Source organism: Ascidiella aspersa, chromosome 1 (assembly GCF_963924565.1).
Source record: "Ascidiella aspersa chromosome 1, kaAscAspe10.2, whole genome shotgun sequence".
NCBI classification, from domain to species: Eukaryota; Metazoa; Chordata; class Ascidiacea; order Phlebobranchia; family Ascidiidae; genus Ascidiella; species Ascidiella aspersa.
This window is the reverse complement of record NC_139447.1, coordinates 27,726,967-27,744,105: the sequence shown is the minus strand read 5'-3', so window position 1 is coordinate 27,744,105 and position 17,139 is coordinate 27,726,967. Positions and strand designations below refer to the sequence as shown.

The following is a 17,139-nucleotide window of genomic DNA, read 5'->3' as shown; positions in this document are numbered from 1 at the left end:
CGCGTTTAATTACATTTAAGGAGGCAGTAAAGCGTTGGCACAAAGCGCGAAAAAAGGCGTTTGTTTGTGTAAAATTGAACCTTTGTAAGTCGGGGGCACGTGGCGAGCGAAGCGAGCGCGATTTTTTTAGGTATACCAGCATTTCTTTTGAATTTCTTGAAGTTTTTATTACATTGCCGAAAATAAAAAATGTTAAAAAATATATGACCAATATTTTTGAATACGTTTTCCGTTGAAGCGCTGATCTAGTTCAAAAGACAGCATCAAAACGTAAACAAGTTGGACGTAGAAAATTTTTCGCACTTACGTATAGTTAAAATAGTCAAAAAGTAAGTATTTTATTTTTTCAAGCGCAAAACGTTGAAAAGATCCGGAACCGGATCGCGATCCGCCATTTGCACATGACCGGCCTATATATTAGGTTAAAATGAATTTAGTACTTACCGTTGCTTAACTAAAAAGAAAAAAAAAACGAACAAGGGCCGTAAAATAACTCACGGGTTTTAAAACTATTAGCCTACTCGAAATCAACAGCCAAAACTGTTTCGCATAAAAAGATTCGAGGTACCTAATTTGTTAACTAATGCTTTTAAATGCTCATGCAAAAGTTAAAACATGAGCTTTAAACTTTAATATATAATTTATGCAATAAGAAAATTTGTCATTTTGTGGGTTAGGTTTTAAACGTTTTTATTCCGGTCCAACCAGAAATATTTTCGAGAATCCAAGCAAAATCGTTTGATATTGCCCTCTACTGCGCTCTACAGGTGGACCCGCCAAACGGTTAATTCAGACAGCCAAAGAAACAGTGGCGCAACAAAAATATTTATAAACGGGTGGACTTTAAACGGTATAAACACAGATCTATTTCCAAAAACGTCGGTGTGGGGGAACGTGACCATGGCTCACCCAAACTGTTTTTTTTAGTGGGGGGGGGGGGGGCTATTTTAATTACGTTAATGCAAACAATTTTTTCCACTACGGTTTTACTATGTCCAACCCTATTTTCGAGGCGAGCGTCTCATCGCACTCTCGAAAATGAAAGTTTTAGGAACTTAAAAGATATAAAGGTTTTTTTGCGTTTTGCGCGATTTGATATATTTCTATAAGATAACTTATTTGATTCAAATCTGTAGCCTAAAACTTTAACGAATAAACGAACTATGCGACCTTCTTAAGGTTACATTTTTCAGTCGTCACATTAAGGTGTAACTTTGTGACGTCACATCTGAAAATAATACTGCCCCACCCCCAAACAAGATTCCTGGATCCGCGTCTGCTCTGCTCCTAATAATATACAGTGTGCGGCCATATCGGTTCCTGCGCTTGTTCACGTCACAAATCAAATAAACTGACTCCGTCCAGTTTTGATTCACCTTTAACAGTGATCTAGCTTCTGGCTCTCTAAAGCCGCTTTTTTATTAACGATAACGCCCTACGTACAGCCGTTCAACATCTTAAACAATTGTAAACATGAATGGCTAAACAAATTTAAATATGGCTACAGTCCTTTCTATCATTCTTTCTTGCATTTATAATTATACATTATTGCATCACAAACTTTCGAGTAACCTTGTTTTAGGGCAGTGATCGGTAAACTGTGGGCCGTAGAGCCGTTTTTAGTGGGTCGCGAGTTACTTTTGAATAGCTTAGTGTTATCATGTAGTTGTGGGCCGTGTGATAGCAGTACATTAGATACTGTCAGCTTGTAAAAGCCGTGCCAATGTGACCCTCAGAGTGCCTGTCAAGCTATATTTTTTGCCAACTTTCACTTTATGCAAACGAAATTTTTTATGTTCTTCGTTTTATGCCATGGCAGTGTTTTGGGCATCAAGGCGCCATCTAATATTTCACCTTAAAATCAAATCTCTTGAATCCGCCACTGTTTTCGTACTTTTTTACGTAGTAGGCCTGTAATAGCTCTGAAAGGAGTACTTTGGGCCGCGACAAAAAAGTTTGCCGACCACTGTTTTAGAGTCTACAGAACAGAAACCTGGTGTCACTTTAACAAAAGTGTTCGTATACACGACGCCATTATATATTTTTAGGCACGGGACTTTGAACCATGTGTCACTACAGGCGAATTGTTACTATAGCCCAGTGTTTTATAACGTACCACATAGTTACAAGAAATCCGAGGATGGATTTAACATACTTGATTGGGATGCATCAAAACAACTTTAAAATATGTTGTTGGAAAATCAATCATAAAACAGTAACCTCAATCGAGTTAAAATAAAAGAAATGGCAATGGCGTAACATATTTCGCGCCTAGAAAGAAATAAAATCTTGTTTAAATTGACAAATACCTTAACTTTAAAGCGAAAACATGTTGAAACACATTTTAAAATGAAATCTAACTCAAACATATGCTATACCAGGGGTGTCCAACTCAACATGCCGCCGTGCCAGTTAACACTTTTGGCAAAACAAGTTCTTTGAAATACTTTGTGGCAACCCCTGGGCCATCCCTCCATTGCGATGCATCCTGTTGTTGTTAGTTCAGACAATATCGCGTTGAGGGAACTGCTTTATTCCATCAACTCAATAAAAGATACACATACTTAAGTATATAACAAAGATTTGTAATCCAGCCGTTTTAAAGTTGCATTTTAATTACCGATAACAACCTATAAACTGGAAGTTTAGCTTACTTGGTAGAGCAGCCTATATGGCCAAGGTCGTGAGTTCAAACCACACAGCAGGCTGCTTTTCAAGCCTAGCCTTGCTTGGGTGCAAATCCTTAATTGATCATCGAATTCTGTTTGTCTATTGAAAGCTTAAGTTGTACCTTGCTGTTATCCTTGTTTTTTTGAACCATTAAAATAGAAAATAGTTTTGTTTATTTATAAACGTCATATGATCTATTAAAATAACGAAAATAAAACTAGTACAAACAGTGTATAAAATATATGAAAATAAAATGCTTAACCTAGAAAAAACAGAAAACAAAGTGTCTTCCTCATTTTAAGCATTTAAAAGTGATGACAATGCCAAGCTGTAAATCCCAAATTACCATTTAGTAAAACAAATGCATTTTCAAGCTCTGGCAGTTTTTCGCCGGACAGACATGTCTAGGTCACCATAAACATCATATGTGCCCTGTCCTGGTATTTGTTCAAGGTCAACAAACTGCTGCAAGTGCATTTTGGTTGTTTGCTGGTGAACCATAGCTCTAACAGTAAAATAGGCAGAAACCATCTCGACCAAATAGAGTAGAAGAAGCACAATGCATACAGCTCTTTCAAGTGGCATGATGATCATGGAATCATTTAAAAGCAAAAATAAAAGCAGCGGAAACTGAGGAAGAATTGTAAACAACAAAAACCCAGCAATTTCCGGAACCTAAAAATAAAATTCGGTGAAACCTAATGGAACACATGATACATATGTTAAACAAACTATAGGCTTTAAGCAAACACTTTGGGAAGCCTCCTATTTTGAAAAATAATTGTTTTTTTGTACCCTATGCACCCTAAATATTAATGCATTAGTTAAAATGTGGCCTGGTTTTAAAAGTGCAGACCAAGTCATAGGATAAACCATAGAACTTACTTTTTCTTGGAGATTTCCAACATAGCCAAGATAAAGTCGGATGATTTCAATAACGGAAAATATTAGAAGCACAGCAATCAACAACACTTTGTAGGTGTCATCAAGGTATTGATATTTTAAGTTAAGCATCAATGCTTCAGATGTCAACCAAAACGGAAAAAAGAAAACGTTGAAGTGCATTGCCATCTGTAGGGGCAAACTTGTCACAACTTCATTTCCTAAATTTTAAAAGGTATTTAAAAACAATTTTACAAATTGGTATGTAAATTATAGTATCAATAAAAGGTGTCAAAGTTGTTTCGTCACTGCTCCCCTTTGAGCTTGTGTAGCTCAGTTGGTAGAAGAATGGCCTAGGGCAATGAGTTTGTCTCACAAATAAGCTGCTTTTCTAGCCTATCCTTGCTTGCATGACAACCGTTAATTGATGGACTAATTCGGTTAGTCTATTGAGGACTTGCAGTGATTTTTACTGAAAGTATCTGTTGATTTTTACTGAAAACAACAAACTGGCAGCTTATTATTCTCAATTAGACAATTTTGCAAATAATTTTACTCTAAAGGTTGTCTTTCCAAACAATTAGCCACAATAAAAGTAAAAAATGATAGGAAAGTGTTAAAATATGGAAAAATAAAAATCTAACAAGTTCTTTCATAACAACACATCCAAAAAATGTGTATTTACAATTTTTTAATGCATGAAATAACAGTAAAACAAAAATGAAAACTTACCAGGTAACGTCTCTTCCATGTGATTGTACGTTTGCTGTTGTGAGAAAATTTTACTTGATAAGTTGGTAAGTACTTGTCGAACTTGTGGGGTGAAGCTAGATTGGTTTGAAGGCTTGCTCGACATTGTAGTTTATTTTGGTTTAACTTGCGAAATTTAAACTATTTTTCCTGAAATGTGCCTGATTTAAACAATTGTTTCGTTGTGTTTAGGTATATATTAAAATATTTCTAATTATCAAGCTTAGGTAACTATCCAATTTAAAGGCTGCAGTCTTACTTACATTGCTGGCCAAGTTATTTACTAAATTAAATCAATTAACAATACAAGTAGAAATTTACAAATTTGAAAGTTACAAAACCTTAGCAAATAAATCTACGGCAAAATAATGTAAAAATTATTAACGAAGAAAATATTAGTTGATTTATTTAATATATAAATTGTTCATTGTATAAACCCAATTGTAACCTTATATATCATAATGTATCACATCATTTTTATATACTTCTGGATTTATAAAATGCACTTATTAGTTTTATTTTGGGTATTCCCCAACCTGAGTAAGCTTGTTTAGTAAATGTAGCGGTTGATTTATTGAAGATTTTGATAATTTTTTCTCGTTTCGTTCAACATGAGCGGAAAAGATTTGCAAGATCAAGCGAAATACATATGGGACCGATTGGAAGATCTATCTGCAAATGACCCAGAAGGTTACAAAAAGTTTATCGATGAGCAAATGAAGGAAAGAGAAATTTACATGAAACCACCAAGCCCAGAATTATGTTTTAAATGCCAGCAGGTACAGTAAACTTTTGTATGTAAAGTTATATAATGTCCATTCAAGGTAAAAATAGCAAGAAAAAGTGGTGGCGAATTTAATTTTGAATTTTTATTGTCAAGTTTGGTCATTTGTTCCAGTAAAATACTGGTCACACCAGATCCAAAATAAATGATTGGATATTTTTAAGTACAGTAGTGTAATTAGGAAAACAATAACCCCACTAACTTTTGCACAACAAGTATCTCACTTTTACTGCAAAGTTGTTTAAAGGTACGCTGTGTTAAACTAACAAAATAATTTATACGATATTGTTAAATGGTAATAAACATAATTTTGTATTTGCTTATAACTCCAGAATAACGGCAGTCCAGATGTTTATGTGAATGTTTGCTCATGGCTAAGGATCCCTTATCCTGAAAATGACGAAGAGCCTCTAAAGTTAATGTGTGGTTTTCTCAAAAGACATGTATCAAAAAAAGGTCATTGTTAGTCCTAATACCTATTGTGGCTTGATTTTTATTAGAGAGTTCTAAATCAGTAATAATGCTCCAGAATTTCTGCTTTATGTACTACCTTAAAGCATTTTTTGTATCAGATGGTGGAAGTTTTATAACCATACCTGTAGCAGCAAATAAAAGGGTATTGGATGAAATTTTAAGCAACTTTCTCGACAAGAATGAACTAATTAACTTAATAATTGAACTCGCAAGCAAGCAATGCAAGGTATATTGTATTAAATGTATTTTTCTTATGCAAAAACACTGTGCATTAAATATACAGTATGTAAAGCAAAACATTCTTCTAATTAGGTATATTTTGTTAGTCTAATAATGTTTATATTCTACTTCGCTTCTTTTGAAGTTTATTAGCTGATTTGTATGTATTGTAGTGTGAAATGGTATCCAACTTTCTCACAGGTAAACCTGAATAAAAAATATGAAATTTGCAAAGATCTTTACAAAGGAGATTTACCTGCTAATCCAATTGCCTTGTTTGTAAAAAATCCAATGAAAGATATGAATGACCCTGATCTAATGAAAATGACCGAAAAAAACATTGGTGACATTTTATCTTCCCCTGAAAGTTTGCCTAAAAATTTAAACATTGACGAAGAAAATTTGCCTGCCGATAAAGAAATGCCAGATCTTATCAAAAAGGCTACACAGGTGAAATCAGAGGTTCCAAAAAACAAACTTATAGAAGAAATAGGTAAGCCAAGGGTATTCTTTAATTTTAAATATTGTTGTATTTAACACATAAATTTTGGGAATGTATGGAAAACAGGTTGAAATATCTTATGAGAAAAATAAAAATTTATAGCTGCAGGTTTATTTGATGTGCTACATTTACATAGATCAGTGTTCCCCAATTTTTGTTGCAACAGTTTTGCAACTCAAATTTAAATGATATAGTATATTTCGGACAAAAAATACATCACTGACCAGTGGACCACTACAACTTCACTGTTGTAGTCAAAAGTTATTATTTACAAATCAATTTTGGCAAATAAAAGAGGTTTTAGTTATTACTATGAACAAAATTCTAAAATATTGATTGTACGGTATGCTGAAAACCAATCATTGCTTATTAATACAAGTTTTTTTTGGTGGCAGTTGAATCATTACCAATACCAGAGTACTCTATGTTTGAAGATGATACTGAGGAAAAACAGATTGTGGTTACAATAAACCTTCCAACAGCAAGTTGTGTGGCCGAATGTGATTTAGTTTTATCGCAGGTATGTTTTTAGGCAATTTGTTGTTGAAAATATTTTTTTTGAAAAATGACAAATATGCTTTTTTGGCAGGGTTGTTGGTACTATTTTATAATTTTTTACCTTTATTTTAAAGTTTTTTTGATTTTTAAATATACTTTCAGAATGAGCTTGAACTGACTGTCCCAGAGAAATACTATCTGAAACTGCCATTCAACAAACTAGTAAATGATGATTTCTGTAAAGCCAAGTTTAGCAAGAAATCTAAACAATTGATAATAAGAGTTCCACTGTTATAGAATTGTCTCAGGAATTTCTTATTGTTTATTCCATGATTCCATAAATGCATACACTAATAAAAGCAATTTGTTCTGTTATAATTCCATTCGGTTATTGCGTCTTCGAAAAAGCAGTATATGCGGTTCTACAAAAATACAGAAATTAAGGTTATATTAAAACTTTATGAATGGTCCATAACACATTTTTAAAGTATGTCGTTTTAAATATTCTTTTTGTCTAATTTTTCTTTTTAATAGTCTCTTTATTTCAACTTGATTTTGTAGCTTTTATTGCTTTAACTATACAAATAAATATATATTTTGTAAACGTTGTGTGATGTACCTGGACTGTGTATCATGTAGTGTTTCCAGCCAATGGATTGTTGAACACCCAAGTTTCTCCACTCACTTTCTGTCATTAGGTGTTTGTCGGGAATCATTTGTGCCAAGGCCGGTGGCAAGAAGACATGTCTATAGTATAAACCACCCACTTGAGCCGTAAAAAAAACTTTTTGAGTAACACAACTTTTTTAGTAAAACAGTCGTGTGAACTTTTCTTATAAAGCATAGTTATTTGAATGGGAAATAACATTGCTTGCATTACGACTGCAACGTTTATAACACTACAGCCTAACACAGTGGTGTTCGCCCTGGTGTACCATTTCTAATGCTCAAGAGTGTCGAGCTATTGAGGTATTAAGAAACTGATTTTTGCTCAATTACTAAGCTTTTTGATACAACTACTGGTGTACGATTATTATAGACCACTATATCAAATGACATTTTCCTTCATGTTTTAAGTTGATTGTGTTGTTCCAGTTCGATTTATAGTGACATTTCAGTAAAATACTCCACGAAAATTCCAGTCGGGGTGCCGAAAATCTATAAGGTTGAGAATCACTGGCCCAACATATAATTGTTCTTTCTCGTTATGGCAAGTCACTCCAGAATCCGGGCTACAGCAACACTACCTGTAGTCGTATAGTTCGTCGCTGTACTTCATTGAATAAATAATCTCACTCTGCATCTTTTGCATCTGTGACTGCAAATTTCGCAGCCTTTCCTCGCTTTGCATATCTCTCTTCAGCAAATATCTGTTATTTTGCAAAATTTTTGCTGGTTTGTAATTGCTCTTTACCCGCGTATTTGCTGAGGCGAGAATATATTATGTCGTCATAGGTGATCTACGTTAATATTTTCAGTTTGTTTCGTCTGTTATGTGTTAAGCAACATTTCTTTGACACATTTTTAATGGCGATTGAATTTAAATTTGACATTAGAACACAAAACTAAAACTGACAATTCATTCTAAATGGCTTAAAATAACTTTATTTGGTTATCTAGTTATCCAAACAAGTGAAAACATTATATTCAGTGTAAAAACATTTTTTATGTTTAACAATCCCACCAGGTATATTTAAAATTTGTTTTCTGAATGATTTTGTCAGATGTTCGGTTTTAGTAAAGTCTCGAAAAGTCGCCAAGGCAAATCTTACTTGTTAACGAACTGATTTTGTCGGAAACGCAAAAAGCCACAAAAATCCCATCAAAGATGTGCTATTACTCTATGTTTGAAATGCTGTCTTCTATCATCGGTTTGAATTTATCTTACCTAAAGAACTTGGTCGACAAGTAAGTGTTTATAAGGCTTTACTTGCTACAAGACAAACAAAAGTTTAATATATTAAACTACTTTAATTTATCTAACTGGAGTGTGCGTGAACAACACTACAAAAAAGGCTCTAAACACATATCACGAGTAACAGTGTGTAGAAATGTAACAGTGATCAACGATGAAAAATTATTACAAAAAGTGTATAAAAATAGGCTTTATATGTGTTGGCCATTCTATCGGGTGAAGCTTTGAAATGTGCACAGTACAAAACATAAAGAAGACGTTAGTGAAAGAAAAACATAATAATTTAAGTGCTACGGATTACTTTGGCCTATGTACAATAATTATTATCAAAATGTAGTGCACACCTTTTTTTAACAAGCTTTTGACAACATCTATAACTAATTAAATATAATCCAGCACCAGATAAAAGTAAGCAGGAAACATTTCCGTTCATACTGCTGGTATGATTTAGCATGGCTGTTTTAAACAACATACAACTGCAAAATTATTGTTTAAGATTGCACAGAAAAACATTTTGTGAATTTAATTCAGACTGCTTGTTTCGACGTACGTTTACTGTGGTGTCCGTAGCCTGCAATTGCAAAAATCGTGTATTGTGGTTAATTTCTTTGGTAAACAAAATTATTATACTATGTTAGTTTACTTAGTTTGGTCGAATTGAGGTACATTGTTACAACACTCAGATTTCTAGTTTTTTTGCGAATGTACAACATAAAAATACTTTAACCTATACCTAAATCACTTGCTATTGTTTCAGCCGTCAAAATTAGAAAATTATGCTAATAGTGCGACTTGAAAAAATAACGTAAATTGACATAACAATGTTTGCAACACAACGCAGTTAGATTCAGAAAAAATGTGTTTGTCGCCTTACCCTACTAATTTACGCGTGTGACTTATACGACCTCAAAAAATCGTTTATAAAATCAAGCTTTAAGAGAAAGTTTTGTGTAAGGAAATAACTGTCAACTAGAGAAACAACAATCACTTTTAAGATTTTTAAAACCTTTCGCCATTTGTAAATCTCAGATATCATACAGATTTTACCCGAGAAGAATCAAACTTACCGTCGCTGTACTTCGGACAGTCGGATCTGAACGTTGTTCAGTCGATTGCGCACCGTCACCTCGTCTCCGTCACGTGAGCTCAGTCGAGTGTGAAGGTCACCCGCCTCGCGGGACAAGGTCACGAACTCGGTGTTTAGTGCGTCGGCGTCGCCACTTTCAGGGTAGATAGAGCTTCTCGTGTCGGGTCGCCTGAGATATATAGGAAATTTAGAGTTGCTTTTATTGTAGGTCTAACTATTAAAACGACTTGTTTTCAAAAAATGTATGCAACCGTATTAATATATTTTTGCATAACTGATTCTGTTCACTGACAAAACTAACTGTCACTTCAAAAGATTGGGAAACCATCACGCTGATTGGGAAACTATCACGCTAGCCATGCCACGTGCAATACATGGCATATCACACCTTATTTGTTTAGCTCAGTTGTCACTTTTGGAAGGCATTTTACAACTGATGGTCAAAATTGGTTTACTTTAAAATCGACATTTGTGTTGCCCAATATTAACCCCTAGTAATTAGAAAAAGAAATGCTAGTTATGGCGTTATTTCAATCTGTATCACTGTCACCTGATTGATTGTGATGTTGAAGGAGTGGCAGGAGCTAACGTAGCCAGTTTCTTGTCTATTTCATCCAATGTTCCATCTCCCTTTGCCTAATATTTAAAAATATTTTATTGTTTTACTTTGTAGATTTTACAATTTATGTAAAAGTTATTCAAAGCGATAGAGATTTATTGAGATACAATGAAGGCGACAATACAACACTAGTGGGAATTGAAACAAGCTAATAGATATTTTTAAACGCTTTAGATAGATCTCAGTCAAAAGAGCCACTCAGATTTGTAAAGATTTTAGGTTTTAAAATTCCACTTCAATCTAAAATATTATATAGTTTTTTAGCGTAAAACTAAGCTCAATTTGACATAAATCGGATACCTTCGTGACTTTCGACTCAATGTTTCCTATTTCTTGCCGCACGGTGGAGCTAACCGCAGTTTGAGCGTACTTGGCAAGTCGCTCGTCTACCGCCCTCTTGTGGAATGACCGACCCTCGTCGCCGGTTTCGCGGTCGGGCAGTTTGACGTCCAGCACGTCTTTGGTCAGCTCGGGCTTGGAAGGCTGCTTGTCGCCTGCGGTAAAACATTGTTGCAATAATTGTTTTGTTTTCCCTTTTTGTTTTAACCTAACATACAAGGCACCCCTAATAAATTTCCTTTGCTTCTTTTATGTCGTTTTAAACAGTCTAATGTTCTGTTAACGAAACCAATTTTGAACTGGCGACAAACGGTCAAATACGACGGTTAGCAGAACCAACGTGTAACTAAAAGAAACGTCGTTTCTCTGCCTAGGCGAGTTTTTGCTAATTGTTATTACGTGTATCCCATGTCCTCAAGATTCAGTGGTCACGTTTTGTGTTATGACTTGGAAATAAAAAAACGAGAATTGACGCTGTCCGTGAAATAAAACGAGAAAAATGAATGCCAACTTGTCAGTAAAACAAATAGAGAAACAGCTATTTCAGTAAACCTTCTGAAAATCGATCGACACCCTAAAAAAATACCAGGGCTTCCACTCATATTTAAAAGCCCCGCTAAAAAAATCTGTGAAACGAAAGCACCCAAATCAACGACTAAGGTACTCCGGAAATCAAACACGGTCGAGAGTGTTCAAGCGCAAACAGCTCAGGCGACCATCACCCACCTTTGCCAAACTCTCCCGCGTCGCCCTTGTAGCGTGCAAAGAATAGATCGTCACTGAGCGCGGCCAGGCACTGGTAGAATTCCTCCACGAACTTGGCCGACGAGTCCGCCTCCAGGTCGCCGCACGCGATGTGCGCCATCGTGTGGACGAGCAGCAGGGAGAGTCGCCCGACCGAATCGGTGTGAAGGCGCTCGCGCTTGACGTACAGGATGCCGTTGCCTTCGTCGAAACTGAAAAAAGAAAAAAATCGGCAATCTGAAGCACGATATATAAAGGTTAAAGGCGTTCGAAACGTTTTGGCACAAGTGTTGTGTTTTGAGGGATTACCCACCAATTACGAACTGCACAAAGAATATAAACGTTGATTTAGACAAAAGCACTGGTTATTTTGATAAAACATTACTTTTTACCGAACTGATGCCATTTTTGTAAAAAAAACTAATGAATGAAAGCAACATTTACCAGCGTTCGCACATGGTTATACTGGGCTATAATAGCGACAAACTTTTAATGCTAATTACTACTAACAAGTACTTGCTATAACTTATGGAAACTGCTTGTTTTTAAACAATTACAACTCCTGTAATTTGATAAAAAGAGCCCACAGGGCCTAATACTTATAACGGCTCGTTCTAAGTCGAGAGTAACTGAACTATAGGGTTCCCATACAGTTTTTTTTTAAGTTTCTCAAGACATGTTACGAGTTTAAAGCTTCAATCTTGTTGCTTAAAGCCGATTTATACTCACGAAGTAAACATTAATGTGGACGTAATGTGAAACAAAGTTTTGCAACTCAGTTATGGTAAAGGATATCATTACATGCATCGTAAAAACAATAAGGCCGCGTACCAGAATGAGCCCCTGAACGCGTTGGTTTTGAGGTCGGGACGCCCGGGCACCCGCTCGGCCACCAGGAGACTGACAGGGGGGTGTGAGGGTCGCCTGCTGCGCAGCAGGGTCAAGATGAAGGTGCCGAACTTGTAGGCGACCAGCTCTCGTACGCTCAGCTCGGCCAAAGGAGTCGGAATCAGGTCGCCGTCAGTGCTGTTCACGTCTGCAAGGCAAAGGGCGCGTAAACTTAATTACAAGCTTGGTTCATTCGAATTAATGTAAGACTTGGAAACCAATGGTTACTATAAATAAAACTTAATTATAAGTTTGATTCATTCGAATTAAAGTAAGAGTGGGAAGCCACGGGTTTCTATATATTAAACTTAATTCCAAGTTTGTTTCATTCGAATTAAGGTAAGACTTGGAAGAAACTGGTTTCCATAATAAAAACTAATTATAAGAAAGGTAAGGCTTGGAAACCACTGGTTTTTACAAAAACACATAATTACAAGCTTGATTCATTCGATAAAAGATTATATTTGAAAACCACTGGTTGCTTTAAAAAAACTTTATTACAAGTGTCGCGCATCGACCAGAAAAACTTAAACGAGGCTATTGGATGACAAAACGTTTTTTTCTTTAAACAATTTACACATATACTTGTTTGATGCATATACTTATTATCTACTGTACAGCCAAAGTACATTTTATGGTACTAAACATTTAATTGGTTTTATTTGATTTAATCGGCAATCAAATTTTGTTGTTGTTTTCAGGTGTACATCATACATTCATGCATTTTGTTTGTCTTTTGTTGTTTTTGCGATCCGGCCACCAAGCAATTATCAATATCTGAGTAAGTAAACAACAACCTTGCGTATTACAAAAATCCTAGCGACGTATATTAGGAACACTAAACACGGATCTGTTCATAATCTTCAGTAGAAAAAGAGTGGCCCAAATAAATCATAAAAGATTCATTCTTTTATTTGCATACGTTTCGGCAACTGAAGATGGCATAAGCACTTGCCGAAACGTATGCAATTAAAATAATAAATATTTTATCATTTATATGGGCCACTCTTTTTCTACTGAACGTATATTAGGATCATGAACAGTTTTTCGTCTTTGCAACGTCACTTAAAGTTCACGACTATTAGGATCACGAACAGTTTTTCGTCTTTGCAACGTCACCAAAAGTTCACGACTTACCTGGACCGGTGAAGACGGATGTCGATCCTCCTCCGGCTTGTTTCTCGTCCACGAGGACCTCCCTGATCTCTTGGAGTGTATGGAAGAGAGGAGAGGACACGAGCATTTTGTGGACATCGTCCTCGCTGAATTGAACCAAACAACAATAAATAGCCTAATGATTTCGGAATAGATTTAGTGAACAAGTTCAAAACCTACGTCCGACACACTAGCTATTAAATAGGCATGATGTTGTCAAAAATAAAACGTTGTAGTAAATAAAAAAATAAAAACAGCATCTTCATCTATCCTTAACATTATCTGAATGCATCTTTATTATTGCTTGATAATGAATTGCAAAGTCAAAAAGGTTGAGCAAATCGAAATCATTTTAATTAAGACGTTTCGATGCGAACTTGTATCATCTTTAGTTACCTTCATTATTAATTATTATTAACAACTAAGCATTTTTACTGTAGCATTTTTTGGAGGATCTAAAGACACTGTTGAAATTTACTTAAAGCAAATAAAATTTGTCATTTTTTATTTTAATTCTCGGCAACGAAAAGTATACGACCACTGAGCTCACTTACCTCATTGATGGAACTGTGGGTCCGGCGTATGGAACCATCTGAACGTTGGGGTCGAATGTAACAGCAGGATAAGTAGTTTCTTGAAGTGCGTCTAAAGACGGAGGTTAATTAGAAAAGAAATATTAGGTCTAATAAAAAAAGCGTTTTGATTCAAACAAATTATTATGTGAAGAGGAAGGAAAGTAAAATTTTTCTGCAGTAAACCTTAACAAACTAAACGTAAATATGTAATGAAATAAAAACCTTGGAACACTTAATACGGATCTGTTCATAAGTTTAATGGTGAAAATAACGGCCCAAATAGACGTTAAAAGCGACATGCTTTATTCTCAAACGTTTCGGCAAATTCTTATTCAAACTTTTCGGCAAACATCACTGATGATGGCATGAGAATTTGCCGAAACGTTTGAAAATAAAGCATGTCGCTTTTAACGCCTATTTGGGCCGTTATTTTCACCATTAAAATAAAAACCGTTTTTGCATTTGTGTGTGAATATATATAGCGTTTTACCATTTAGTTTGGCCATTTACTTAACAGTTAGTTGTGCATTAAAAGTTTATTTTATAGTCTAATAGCCAAAGTATTTTAACCAACTGACAGACTCGGGGCCGTAAATTTTAGTCGCTGTCATGTATCATAGCATTACCGCGTTGAAGCAAGTCTTCCGGTTGCTTCTGAGGAAGATGGGGTATCGCCTGATCCTGCACTCTTTTTGCCTCGCCGTCCATCACCTCCGCTGCTTCCTGGATCTCTTGGATCTGACAATAGGATTAACTTTTAACACTTACGATAAAGATGACAATTAGATACGTTACGCTAAAGAGTATTAACCTAAAGTGGTAGCTATAAGATCCACTTCCACTTGAGCAGAAAACAAGGCTGTTTTGTTAACATAGTAAAATGCTTTTTGATACCGTAACAAATTTATGAAGAGTTTGTTTTGTATTTTATGGTATGCAGCTAAAGATATCATTAGTTTTATTCTAAGACAGGTATTTTTTCGGCAAAAAACGCACCTGTTTTTCTTGAACCTTTTGCATTTCGGATTTCTGTTTATTTTCGAAATCCTTTTTGTTGGCATCACCTTCGTCCTTTAATTCTTGCTTCTTCGCCTAAAATCATTGACATACTTTTACATACGTAATCTATAGCAATAATAAATGCCCCAATCATAAACGTGTTATTAGAATATCATAATTTTTCAAGATATTAGCTAAAACACTTTAGGAAGTAAGGAATCTCCCGCAGACAAAAAAATGTAAAAAAAAGATTGTTTTCGTATTAGATGATCGTAAGACTGTTTATAAAAACAGATATAAAACATGAAATCATTTTTTCAAACTAAAAAAAATAAATATATATTTTCCTATAAGAAATATACATTTCGCCTTGTAAATAGGCATCGTCAGTTTTTTAATTCGAATAAATTTTCCAAAATATAGATGGTCCAAAAATAGTCGCATATCTAAGACATAAACACAATCTTTCCTCGTCCATAGTTATACGTTTGCAGACATTTTCTGATTAACACCAACCGCGATCTTTTCTTTGCGCATCTTCTTCATCCTCTCCTGGAGCTTGCTCTGCATCCGGATGCGCTCCTGGTCCATCTTGTTCGTCAGGTTCTCGACGTCCTTCTCGTGCTGGAGAAAAAAGAGCGATGGCTGAAAACTAATGGATCCGATCCGATATTGAAGTCTTTATCAGTGTAAAGGAATTTATTAATAACACAAAAGCTTACACAAGTGGATTCATATCTTAATTGGAATGAATATAAAACAGTGTTTTTGAAACATAAACAGCATCTCAATAAAAATATCAAAGCCACAATATTCAATAAAATCGACATTTCGCAATTTACAGACGTTTACGCCATAACTTATGCCATCATCAGTGTAAAAGACAAGTGAATAAACAGCATCAGTGTAAGTTAAACATCATCGCCAAACACTTACAAGTAACTCACAATATGAGCTCCTGCCGCGACAAGGTAGTAACACCAACTGCCGTAGGGACAACTACAATGTCAAAGCACCATGTGTCCAGTGACCTTTGACCGTTTGACCCAAAGTAATAGAATGATTACACAATTTAATAGATCATAAAGCACTTACATCAAGATGCGCTTTTGCAATCTCACAGTTATTCTTAACAATGGCAACGTGGCCGAAACTCAATCATAAATGTTTCTCTGGCTTTGTTATTATACTTAGAACTACAATTTTGACACCGTCCTGCTATTTTGATACTTAAGAGAGGACGAACCTGATCCAGGATTCTCTTCTGTTCCTCTTCGCTTGCTCCGGCAGCTGCAGCGCGTTCCAGTTCCTCTTTCATGTTCTGCCGTTTCTCCTATGATATTGAATTGTTGTTTAGCACAGAGGTTCAAAGTTTTAAAATTCAAAAGAGAATGTAAAGCAGTGTTTTTAATACTTTAAAAACTTTTAGGTTATGTACATTGTAAATTGGCAAAAATTTGTTTGAGGAATGAACTAGTATAATTTTTCCGTACAACACTGTACACTACAGTGTATAGCAAGTATTCTGGTCCTTGGAATATAATAACGTATGTTAGTTACAACCAAAAATTAGTTAAAAAGAAATAGAAGGTAATATTCGTTTTAGCAAACCTTAATATTATATAAATGATATCGGAGAGTTTTTCGCGCCTCCCTTGGAAACGCTTACACCACCTCCTAGTTTAAGAACCCCTGATATAAAGAGTATACTCCTAAACCAGTGGTTACAAACCTGGGCCTCGTGACCTCCAAGGGGGTCGCAAGGGGTTGTCTGGTGGGTCGCCGTGTAGTATTTTGATAAAAGAAATGGGCAATATGAACTAAAAGTTTAGCAGTATAGAAGGAGAAAGCAACCGCCAGTCTAACATTTGTGTTTATGTGGCGTTTGCTGCGGTGAACCAGTCGTGTTTATGACGTCACCATTCAACTTTAAGTAATGAATCAAGCGTAGCTTCAGTCAAACAATGTCTAATAAAAATGAAGCGACGCGTTACCCGTAACTTTAGCTTGTTGTACATAGGCTACTTAAATGCGTATAT

The 17,139-nt window shown here is 35.3% G+C and overlaps 4 protein-coding genes across 6 annotated transcripts in view; 1 reads left to right on the top strand and 3 right to left on the bottom strand.

The window, feature by feature from the left end:
* Window positions 1-2,905: 2,905 nt before the first annotated feature.
* Window positions 2,906-4,453, bottom strand: LOC146169232 (transmembrane protein 17-like). Its single transcript, XM_083389720.1, has 3 exons — window positions 4,285-4,453; window positions 3,556-3,773; window positions 2,906-3,345 (listed from the first exon to the last, which is right to left on the bottom strand). Exons 1-3 carry the CDS (start codon window positions 4,406-4,408, stop codon window positions 3,040-3,042), a joined length of 648 nt encoding a protein of 215 aa, XP_083245846.1. The 5' UTR covers window positions 4,409-4,453; the 3' UTR covers window positions 2,906-3,039.
* Window positions 4,454-4,913: 460 nt separating this feature from the next.
* On the top strand, window positions 4,914-8,117 carry LOC146169231 (PIH1 domain-containing protein 2-like). The gene is made up of 6 exons (XM_083390860.1): window positions 4,914-5,081; window positions 5,419-5,542; window positions 5,659-5,786; window positions 5,981-6,272; window positions 6,677-6,801; window positions 6,942-8,117. Exons 1-6 carry the CDS (start codon window positions 4,914-4,916, stop codon window positions 7,074-7,076), a joined length of 972 nt encoding a protein of 323 aa, XP_083246986.1. The 3' UTR covers window positions 7,077-8,117.
* Window positions 7,152-8,121, bottom strand: LOC146169230 (cyclin-dependent kinases regulatory subunit-like). The gene is made up of 3 exons (XM_083390869.1): window positions 8,027-8,121; window positions 7,399-7,526; window positions 7,152-7,201 (listed from the first exon to the last, which is right to left on the bottom strand). The coding sequence occupies exons 1-3, from the start codon at window positions 8,089-8,091 to the stop codon at window positions 7,152-7,154; spliced, it is 243 nt and encodes an 80-aa protein (XP_083246995.1). The 5' UTR covers window positions 8,092-8,121.
* Window positions 8,122-8,585: 464 nt separating this feature from the next.
* LOC146169227 (uncharacterized) overlaps window positions 8,586-17,139 on the bottom strand; it is a 112,733-nt gene continuing 104,179 nt past the window's right edge. For 2 of the 3 annotated variants that reach the window (XM_083383276.1, XM_083383277.1), the window contains exons 146-157: window positions 16,347-16,433; window positions 15,617-15,724; window positions 15,098-15,193; window positions 14,728-14,839; window positions 14,081-14,171; window positions 13,509-13,633; window positions 12,315-12,519; window positions 11,466-11,695; window positions 10,701-10,894; window positions 10,332-10,417; window positions 9,762-9,950; window positions 8,586-9,265 (exon numbers count right to left, since the gene is read on the bottom strand). In XM_083383276.1, the coding sequence (XP_083239402.1) occupies window positions 9,247-9,265; window positions 9,762-9,950; window positions 10,332-10,417; window positions 10,701-10,894; window positions 11,466-11,695; window positions 12,315-12,519; window positions 13,509-13,633; window positions 14,081-14,171; window positions 14,728-14,839; window positions 15,098-15,193; window positions 15,617-15,724; window positions 16,347-16,433 (1,542 nt within the window). In that variant the 3' untranslated portion in view covers window positions 8,586-9,246. The remainder of the gene's footprint in view (window positions 9,266-9,761; window positions 9,951-10,331; window positions 10,418-10,700; window positions 10,895-11,465; window positions 11,696-12,314; window positions 12,520-13,508; window positions 13,634-14,080; window positions 14,172-14,727; window positions 14,840-15,097; window positions 15,194-15,616; window positions 15,725-16,346; window positions 16,434-17,139) is intronic. The other variant, XM_083383278.1, reaches the window with a different exon arrangement.